This window comes from Magallana gigas, chromosome 5 (genome assembly GCF_963853765.1).
Source record: "Magallana gigas chromosome 5, xbMagGiga1.1, whole genome shotgun sequence".
NCBI classification, from domain to species: domain Eukaryota; kingdom Metazoa; phylum Mollusca; class Bivalvia; order Ostreida; family Ostreidae; genus Magallana; species Magallana gigas.
Genome location: NC_088857.1, coordinates 9,497,646 through 9,508,834, shown reverse-complemented (window position 1 = coordinate 9,508,834; position 11,189 = coordinate 9,497,646). Strand labels below are relative to the sequence as shown.

General features: G+C 33.8%; 1 protein-coding gene across 1 annotated transcript; it reads right to left on the bottom strand.

Annotated features, from left to right (window-relative positions):
• Window positions 1-174: 174 nt before the first annotated feature.
• On the bottom strand, window positions 175-7,818 carry LOC105342443 (ATP-dependent DNA helicase Q1). The gene is made up of 11 exons (XM_034480936.2): window positions 7,707-7,818; window positions 7,260-7,445; window positions 6,297-6,476; window positions 5,441-5,746; window positions 4,868-5,034; window positions 3,574-3,655; window positions 3,270-3,418; window positions 2,131-2,387; window positions 1,874-1,962; window positions 1,152-1,424; window positions 175-637 (listed from the first exon to the last, which is right to left on the bottom strand). The coding sequence occupies exons 1-11, from the start codon at window positions 7,711-7,713 to the stop codon at window positions 192-194; spliced, it is 2,142 nt and encodes a 713-aa protein (XP_034336827.2). The 5' UTR covers window positions 7,714-7,818; the 3' UTR covers window positions 175-191.
• Window positions 7,819-11,189: the final 3,371 nt, after the last annotated feature.

The window sequence follows — 11,189 nt, the reverse complement described above, 5'->3', positions numbered from 1 at the left end:
TGGTGTGGCCGCAACAGGGGATCAGAGTTTTATATAGAAAAATTAACTTATAGGGAACTGTTAATATTGAGCAACACGGGCAGATTTCAAGTGTTGAATTTCTAGCATTACGGTATTTACCATTCCTCTCAATATAAACTTGACTGTATTGTATGACAACAAAAACACAATGGATAAATCTGTTTCTCTATTTAATCGTTGCTATCGGAGTCTAGCTCTATAGCATCAACCATTGAATTTCCCACACCATTAGTCTCACTACATACTCCATTTTCTCCGTTCTCTTGAGAGGAAGGGGAATGACCAATGTACCGTTTTTTTACAACCAAACTCTCTGAACTATGTTCTCCAAAGTCAAGGTCACTGTCATCTGAATCAATTATAACAGGCTTCTTCCTCTTTAATGGCATCTTTTTCTTCTCAGGTACCTTTTCTCTCTCTGTGCTTGGACCAGGCTCACTAGAATTCTGTGACTTCACTATAACAAGTTTAGGTTTTGTGCTGCTGTTCTGTTTTTCACTTTTACTGAGTCCCGTTTTGCTTTGGGGTTTTGAATTGTCCTTCGTGGACTTCTGTCTTTGAATACACTCCAATAAAACTGTCGTGGAATCACACTTCAGTAAACTCCTCTTGTCACCTAAAACATACACAGAATTCAAACTGATATGCTAACCAATGTAGAGTATAGGATACAACATGATCAATCCATTGTGAAACTGATTTTTTTCCAATAGAGAAGTAATATGCGAGCAATTTCATCATGATTATCTTGCAGGGATAAAAATCAACCAAAATAGATCCTTGACAGTTCTTAATGTGAATAGTGATTAATCTCTGCAAGAGTTTTCTCTCTTTTCAGATGGACCTTTTACCATAATCTTTATCTCACAATTGAATTTACTTAGTAAGTAGGATATATCTCAAATATATTTTTCTTTTACAGCTTAATGTGAGCTAGCCCATATGCAGAAAGGCCTTTAAAAGCCAAAAAAGAAAACAAAAACACAAAAATGGAGGCTAGCTCTAAACGCTTTTTCCTCAATGACATTTTGTAATTGTTGGTTCTGGTGCTTATGTCTTCACAAGTATTTATATTCACAGTATATTTTTCTGGTATATCAAGTAGAATTAAAAGCAACAGCCACATGTACCTGGCAGCAGATAGCTGATGGTGGTGTAAGCTGTGAAATGGAAGTCCTCCCTCAGGTAGCCTTTGATCAACATCAGGGCGATGATTCTCTCCAGTACGTCCCTAGTGACCGGAGCCAGGTTGAGGCCACTTGCACGGAATCCCCCCACCTTCTTCCCTTGGTAGGCATCCATTAGTTTGATTGCAGTTAACCTCTCCTCCAATCCAGAAGCCTGATTTAGAATCTCTATCAACTGCTGGCATATCTGTTTGACATTCTTCTTCTCAGTCTCAACTGTGTAGAAGTTGAGAAAAGATAAAAAGATAATTCTACACAATAGCTGGATGTTTTGTGGGAGGAGACTTTTTTTAAGGCTTTCATTATTTAACATTGTTTAATCTCATTTAGTATAGCAGTTTATTTTGGTGGGGTGCTACATTTTGGCAGTAAATACATAATGTAGATTCCTTATTTTACGCAAGTATTTAATTCCGCGATTCAGCTGTTTTCTATCAAATCGCGAGAACATAAAGTTGTGAATGCCGAATTTTTATCATAGTTTCATGTAGTTTAAAATGTTCAAAAATTAAAAGCCAGATTTTTAAATTTGAGAGACACGCTTCTTGCGATTTTACGCAGATATTAATTCCTCTCGCTTAATTAGGAATCTACAGTTAACTTAATTGCCAAATTTAATACTACCAAAATCAAATTACCGACAAGCTTGATATTTTCTCACTGACCTGGATTTTGACAATGGTCACACATTTCTTTGCAGTGAGATCTGTCCCACGATTCTCCGAAGTGTTGTGCAATTACTGATCTCCTACACCTGAAATTTTTTAAATGTGTTAATCAGGTATTTGCATCTACCCGTATTTACATTCAAATGTCAGCTTGAATACAAATTATCCAATAATGTTAGTATCAGAATTTATTTTATGAATATTTAAATTCATATGAATATTTAACAGCATAGTGATAAATATTTCCTGAGAACCTTGTAAGATCTGTACAGTAGGCCATTATTCCATACAGATTATCCAGGCCTGTTTGTTCCGTGAACACCATGCAGCTCTGTCTGAATATGTCTGCCAGTCTGTAATAGACGATGCAGTGGGACTTCTGGTTGTCTCGGCCAGCCCGCCCACTCTCCTGGTACAAATTCTCCATGGACTTGCTCACAGAGTAGTGGATCACAAAGCGGACATTGGGCTTATCAATGCCCATACCAAACGCTGTGGTGGCCACCACTACCTGTCACAAACACATAATGAGTAAAATGTCTAATATTATAAATATATACACTGTCAGGATTAAAAGATGGTTGGCAATGGGTAGTATGCCTACAGTAGGAAGGATATGAAACTGTTTTAAAAATGGGCTTTAACAATATTCCAATTCTTTTTTAATCCGCTCTTTAGCATCCTCATAAGTGTAAACATTGAAGCCTATTGATACAAAGTGGATTAAACATATTAAAATCTTCAAATAATGTCATTTTTATTAGAATTTCAATGCTCTAAGTAACTATGCTTGCATGCTTCCAAAGCTGACTGATCTAATTGATTTTTTTTTATTACAGTATAATTAATCATTGAATGATGCACTAGCTAAGCGAAACTTTGAAAAAAATTATGCAGACATTACAAAATTGATCAAAGAATTGCAAATCATTTCATTCCAAACATAAATCATTATGTTTGTCTTACATGCAAATGAAATTTGTTTTACAGAGGCGTGTTCAGCAGAGCAAGTGCTCACAAGCGCTTGCCAAAATTTGTGTTGCTATTTGCTTTATTTGGAATTTTGGAGAACAGTGTCACAAGTACCTGCCCTGTTGAACAAGCCTCTGTATCCACATTTAAAAAATCTTGTGATGAGAACAGATTTAAGACTCTGGTGCCTCTCTACCTTAATTTGGTCTCTGAGTCACATTTTGTGTACCTTGATTTGGTCTTTGAGCCACAGTTTGTGTACCTTGAATGGTCATTGAGCCAGTGTGTGTACCTTGATTTGGTCTTTGAGCCACAGTTTGTGTACCTTGATTTTGGTCTCTGAGACAGTTTGTGTACCTTGATTTTGGTCTCTGAGACAGTTTGTGTACCTTGATTTTGGTCTCTGAGACAGTTTGTGTACCTTGATTTGGTCTTTGAGCCACAGTTTGTGGACCCGGCTCCTCTCCTGTCCGCTAAGGTCAGCATGATAACACCCAGTCTTTATCCCCCTCTGTTGTAAATCCATGGTAACATCTTGAGATTCTTTGCGGGAAAGGCAATAAATAATTCCTACAAAATGATTTAACAATTTACATTTCAATGCACTCAAATATCAAAACTACCTTTACTTGTCTGACTAATCACATTTTTACCTGATTGATTAATTACCTTTTTACCTGGCTAACTAATTACCTTTTTACCTGACTGTTTTGTGAAGCTCTTACCTGACTGGTTGGTGAACCTCCTCTGGATAAGCTGCTGAATATTATCCATGGCTTCTTTATGTTCAGAGGACTTCTGTTTTATCTAGATCAAATATATCAATTATACATTATAAATGTATACAAAATATTTAAAGAGACAGTACGGCACATCTTATAAAAAAACCGACTTGAAAAATTTTTCCGTATTTTTGTACTACTCATGAATGTATAAACTTTTAGAAAATTACAAAGTTCTCCATGAAATAAATCTAATTATTTCATTATAATTAATAATTACGTATAACCTATACATAATATCATCGCAACGTGTTACAGCGTTCAGCATTCTATACTAATACGCATGCATATTTACTGTAAACAAAACACATGCAGGGCTCGCGATGATGTTTGTCGATATAAATATGTCATTTCTACTTCTCTCAGGTAATAATTGTTCAAAGATTTTAAAAATAACCACAATTATTATTTTGTAAGCATGTATTTTGCGTGTTTATCATAGGAGTTGCTACAACCTAAATTCATTTTTGTAAATGAGGCCCCTTGAGGGGTTATTCAACATATCTATGTCTGTTCATTTTAATATGAACCGAAATTGATAAACCATCAATAAATTATCGTGGGAGTGATGATGTGTTCTGTTTAGAGAGTCCCTTTAACCTCGTATACCATGATGACCGTAGTCGGACGAAGATCTTGTAGTTTTCAGCATGTGTCAATTACTGTCAATCCAAGTCCATGTGGTACAAATAAATGATATACGATTATTCCGGTTTGAACAACCCTTAAATTTCCGGAAGCTCATACATGTAATTATGTTAATTAGGTATGTGAAAGGGATTTTAATGTATTTCAACTATTACAATCAACATTATTTCTTATTTCCTAACGATACAATGGGTAAATCTGAAGTTATTCACACATGTGTTTTCAGCTGTACTATCTGTTTAAATGTGTACACTGACCATTTTAAAAAGACCTTGGACTTTCGTTAAGATGTAACTATCTTTTTCTTAGTCACAACTACCCAAAGACCAAGCTCCTGTTAAAATGGTTCTATCTTAAATCATCTGTTCTCTAATAAGTTTATCCATTATATTCAGCAAGTTCTAAAATGTGAATACACACTTTCAAATTAATAAAATTGATGCTCTCAATTAATGACATGTTGCTTTATGACCTCATAATGACATATCATTACAATGTAATCAGGAGTAATAAAAATCTCATTTTAACAAGATTGTGTAAATACAGATACCTGGTATGTTAATTGAAAAAGAACCCTTTTTGTGTTTACCTCATAAAATAGATTGGGTCTGTTAAAAGATGCTTTGAATAATGTGCAGACAGGAATATTGAGGATTTTTTTCACGTCCTCAATAACATTTTTTGTGGCTGTTGCAGTGAGTCCAAGAATTGGTACTTCTGGAAATTGCCTTTTCATAATGCCCAAAAACTTGTAATCTTAAAAGAAATCAGAAATGACAGAATGCCAGTAGGAGTTTTAGTTTGCAAATACAATTTATAAACAAAGTATTAACAAACAAACCAAATCTATTTTTTTTTTTTAATTTTTGAGTTAATACATTAAATAATCCTTTATGCTAGTAGAACAGACAACATGTACATGCATGTATCAATGCAGATACAAATATTAAAAGATTTGATATGCATTTAATACATAAACAAGATTTGAATATAATTTCTCTTTTTATGTGCAATTCAAATTTTTCTGTGATGCTGGCTTTCCCAAGTTACATTTCATCAATCCCGAAAATCTCCATCAAAGGGTATCAGAAACGTTAATTTTCTACAGAAATCATAAAATACAGCAAACAGATTTGATTACACTATGCATAGCATCTGTTACCTGGTCGAAAGTCATGCCCCCACTGGGAACAGCAATGAACTTCATCTATAACAAGGCGAGAAAATCTGCCCATTGCGTACATCTTCTCTAGCTTTGCCATGAAGCGTTTACTTTTGGCCAGCTTTTCCGGGGTCACATACAGAAGTTTCATGGTCGCTGTTTTATCTGTCATGGCGTTCTGGACTGCCGTCACTCGATTTCTGTCTGTGGAGGCATTCAACATCACCGCATCAACGTTGTAGTTTTCCAGCGCGATAACTTGATCCTCCATGAGTGAAACCAAAGGGGAGACAACCAGTGTCACACCTGGCAAAAGATTTTTTTTTCCAGTTTCAGATTAAAAGTGATACTGATATTTCAGGTGTTTATTTTTATTCTGATGAGAAAATAACTATAAACAAAAAACATGCCCATGTATTGTTTTCTTTGTGACTTATAACCACTGAAAGTTTTATATGCATCTTGAAGACGAGATCTAGGTAAGCATAGAGCTTAAAATCAACAATACATGTATTAAATGGGTATGATTTGTTATACAAAACTCAACTGCAAAACTTTTTTTCAGCTCAGTCTTTGTTTTCAACCAAGCTTTATGAATTTTTATCATAATCATCTAAAATTGGCCCTCAATTTCAAACATTTTTTGATGCTAAATTCTTGTGAATTTATTGATAACCGATTATTGATTATCGATAAGTTATTGTCTTTCTGACAACATTTATCTAATTAATCTACAGAAAGTAATTCGTTTTAGGTTAAGTTCAATAGAAATCTACTGAAGTACATGTTTCAAAACAAGTACCGGTACCGGTAGTCCCTACGCTTTAAGAATAACCAAACAATAATATTGAAAAACCTTTGCTGAGCAGAGCAGGCAATTGGAAACACAAGCTCTTTCCTCCCCCAGTTGGCATGATCAGAATGCAGTCTTTACCGGACATTGTCACATTCATGGTCTGTAGCTGCATGGGTCTCAGTTCACTGATACCAAACACTGACTTCATCTTTTGTTTCAAAGCAGCACTCCACTGAAAATCTGAAAGAGAAGATTTTTTCCTTTTTAAATCATCCATACAAGAATAATGATTATCACCAATCATGAATAACAGGCATCTAGCTACATAATCTAACCAAAGTTAAACATTCAATTTGTTTCAAAATTATGGTGCAAACTCGGAAATGTTCATCTTTCCCTACAATTCTACATTGCTTATGTGATGGTCAGTTAAGTTTAAATACTCCGTTGGTAGAGTATCCGACGTCAGATTCTGGGGGTCCAGGTTAGAATTCTGGTCAGGTTCATCATTATTTATTGCTTCCATCAATTTTTGATGATTTTTAATAAAAGTAAACATACCTGTGAAAGAAATACAATTGAAATCGATAAAAGGGAATATATCCAAGATATCTTCATTGAACAATTATCCCTTTTCACTCATAAAATTTCACAGGAACGAAAACAATTTTCTTACGGAGATTTGTAATGGGAAATGATTACATCTTTTCTCCATTCGGAATACACTCGGAATACATCGCGCAATTTTTTAACATTATCATCCGGGCTTATTAATGGCTGATGCAATGCAAAATCTCCGTAGACTTTCAATTTTTGGATGTGTATTGAAACCTGAAGCGGTAGAGGGGGCGTTTCAAAACAGATAATCTGGACATTTTTCAGTGGATGAACGTAGTTTGAGCACAAAGGTATTTACTATTATTGAAATATCAAGCAAAAAGTGGTGGAAGCAAAAACTCGGGACAGAGTATAGTGAGTGTGGCAGTACTGAGCCAATATTATACACTCTATCAGAATTACTACCTTCTGAGTCCCATCTTTGTGAGTTATCCTGTGACTGTGGGGCTGTGCTGACACTGCTGGTCTGGATCAACGACTCTAGTTGCTCCTTCCTGGCCGCTAGGTCAGACTGGGTCTGTAGAAGAGCCTCAATCTGAATCTCTATGTCATCAAGCTGCTCTTTTATTTCTTCAAGTTCCTTTTTGTGCCCTAAGTCACCATAACGTTAAACAATCAAAATATAGATATATCTCAGTACGTTTCATGTTGTTTGATTTTATACACTGAGTAATAACAGTAAATTAAATCATAAGTCTACGATCAAGATATGCATTATAACAAATTCTGATCTACATCATTCCATAAAATTGGCACCTGTCGAATATAGTTTTCATTAACATGATTAATTTGCTTTCACAATGTATCAAAAATTGAACTTGCCTATTGTATGTCACATAATGTTCTACCTACCTTCCATTGCAACATTAATCAGAAAATTGTCTGTTTTATTTTTTTCTTACAAGGGCGCATCCATGTTAAAATTTCCCGGATTTCTTCTAGACTAAATTTAGGTTTTCTAAGATCGGAATTGTGAATTCCGGATTTCAATGGAATTGATTTAATCATTTTAATAGATACATTGTAGATTTAAAAAGTGATTCTGATATTTCTATACTCTGTGACTGTCCAAATATATATTTGCGTCACATTTTGAATTATTCGATATCAATGCCTCTGTGGTTAAAATCAAATTCAAGAAAGCATAAAAATCACAAGATTTCTCCTTTAACAATTTGCATAAGAAGTCCCTAATGTTACTTACAAGGTTGGCCAAAAATAAAAGTCTACAGAAATTTTGCTTTCATGGAACAAAAAAGTACTAAACCTGGATAATAATATATGCAAAATGTTCTGCACATGTACTTCTGAATAAATACTAGACCTGCATAAATGAAAACCGCAACTGGACATCGATTTCAGGAGGTGATCTGTTTTCCCTCTTGTCAAATTCTCAAGGTGGAAAGAGATGATTTGTCAATGAAAAATCTAATTCGTCGATTTTATATCATTTATTGAAATCAATTGTAGTCCTTTAACCGGTACATGCATGTATATTTCTGGCAAAAATTTTATTTAATTAAATTACAGAACTTTAGATAATTTAAATACATAAATCAAATTAATTATATAGCTTCTTGTTTTCCCTTATCAATAACTTCAAAACATAGAAATTAAAACATATTACTTTCAATATATATTAATTCATTGCAACATTCTGTTGATATAGCTATACAAGCATCTTTCAGTAGAAAATTAGAGTAATCATAAATTATAAAAAAAATTCAATACAATTTACATATTTTAGGTAAATATACATCATTTATTGGATAGTTCTGCAGAAATCATAAAAATAATAAATGTAGTTGATAAATTAAAATTGGATACACCTAACCATGTTAACCTATACTTTGGTCCAAATCATGTTGTAATGGTGAGTATTTTGATGGAGTAAAGGAATTAATCAGTGCACATTCTGAGCCGTACTGTCTTAACGAGGCCGAGTACAGAACGAGTACGCACGCTTTCGCGCAGCGTTTCATTTGTATTGTGACGTCATCTTTTTGCTTGTTTGACGCCATGGCGTGATAGTTTTATCTGCAGATATTCAGCGAAATTTGTTGAAAATGGCTCGTTTAATGCGTAAAATTAATGTTATATTGTGGAATAAACATAACTGTCTCGAAGTATAAGCTATATTTGGGCTCGGGTCGAAAAAGTGAAGAGGGTTCAGCAGGCCAAACCCTCTGTCACGTTTTCTTAACCCGCCTAAATATAGCTTAATTCATATATTTCAAGACAGTAACCATGTATTTTATATTAATGACCCTTAATATGTGATGTTATATATTTTTTTATTACTTAAATATGTCTGAAGGCTTTAATGATACTATGAAGATCACCTTTTCCGCCTTTGTCAAATAAAAAATAGCCATTATCTGACAAATCTGGGAAATTGGGCATACAAAAATCAACTTTGATAAGAACCCTGGAACAAACCAGGAGGTAAAAGGTTTTTTTTATTTGACCATTTGATGTCTGTTAGCAATAACTTTAATATGTAGAAAGGAAAAAGAAATTCCTAGGGCAGAAGTTTAAAAAAATGTGCAAAATTGATACATTTCAAGCAAAATCCCATAGGGTCCTATGTTAAAGATTAACAAACTTTGAGATGACCCCCTAAACAAACGGTGTGGTAAATGTCTTATTTTTTAATCTTAAAATAATAATTATATCAGTAGAAATTCAGGTAAAAAATTTCATTAAAAAATCTAGGGCAGAACTAATTAGACCCGGCCTCGTTAAGTCAGCACTTTACAGCCGAGGGAGCAACAAAGACCTTGATATCCTATATTACATGAAGTAGTAGTTGTCAACATCTTTCCTAGCTATTCTTCCTATAACAGATAAATCAATCACAATATTCTATTGACCTCAAAGGGAATCATATACATGGATCAGTATTTGGGGGGGGGGGGGGGTGAAGGGATTTCGAGGAATGATCTTTATCATTTTCTTTGCCAAGGGGGTCGGGTCAAAGGCCTATTTTATTCATTTACAATTTGAATACAGTGTATAAGAAATTTGAATTTTTCTAGGGATTTGGACACCCCCAGGGAGAATTTTGTCATAATACGGTAACAAGATTGAATCATGCAATCATTCATCTTCTCTAGCCAAGGGTGACGAAGATGACATTCATTTCCTAATGATAAAATTGAGTACTGTTGATGAAAGAAGAGAGAATAAATTAGTATTTGTATAGTTGAACTACAAGTATTTGTTTTACTTCTGAGACAGTGCTCATGCACCTACAGTACTTGAAAACAGTATAAGCTCTCTTGTGCATGGTCCAATAGCAAATCATGATCAAACAACATTTTCTTTAAAATCAGTATAAACACCCAATAAAGTTCACACCCATTTCCTGCATACTGGCTGATTTGAAGATTGTTAGTACATGTACAAGCTATAGTAGATTGTATTTACTACTTGATCAATAAACATAAAGATCAATAAACATATACATAAAAGGACAAATGTTATTGAAAACATGCAGAAAGGGTCTATATACATGTATTGTTAAACATCTCAAGTCAGTAAACAATTCAAGAACAATAACTACTTGTATAATTATATCAATTTGGTACCAGTATAAACATATTAAAATGCTGGAAAAAATATTTCATTTCATTTTAAAATTTAAAAAAAAAAATACACTACAATATTATTCAAACACATGTATTGCAATCTTAGCTTTATTACATATCAAAATTAATGGTGCTTAAAGCTAACATAGGAATTATCTATTTAACACATACACAGTAACATAACACAAGAATCTAGAAATAAAATCTCCTTAGTGCAAAAACAAAGCAGTCCACATTGGGGAACCATTTTGTTACTTTAAAATGAATTCTAGACCCAGCTGTCTAAATGGCAGCTAATTACGCATTTCTGGGATTGTGATCACAGAAGGAAAAGCCAAAATTTGTGAAGGTCATTCTAAGATGAAGAATATAGGAAAGATGAATATCCATTTGTATGTACTCATATGGAGTTGGATACATTTTCAGATATGACACATATTTAGGTTTTACCCTTTATGTATATTGCTTATTGTTGCCAAGTGTTGACAGGAAAGCTGTGACTGAGTTATACAAATGTAGTTGATAACTGGTTCTTGTACTTAATACAGATACTTATGACATTAACATTTAAACTGTCTGACAGTTGACTTTTTATTAATTATAGAAGTGTCATTCTACGGTATTAAAACAAAGAAATACATTTTTTAAGTTTTGTGTACAGAATTGTTCCCTTAAAACATATAGTTTACATCTGAAAGACAGACGTATAAGGTAATCATGTTCTGGAATTCACAAGGTAATTCCT

Coding starts and splice junctions, on each gene's coding strand:
- LOC105342443 (XM_034480936.2), bottom strand. Junction 5,747..6,296: donor GCCTGCTCTGCTCAGCAAAG/GTTTTTCAATAT, acceptor ATCTTTTGCCAG/GTGTGACACTGGTTGTCTCC. Junction 1,425..1,873: donor TGACCATTGTCAAAATCCAG/GTCAGTGAGAAA, acceptor ACTTCTACACAG/TTGAGACTGAGAAGAAGAAT.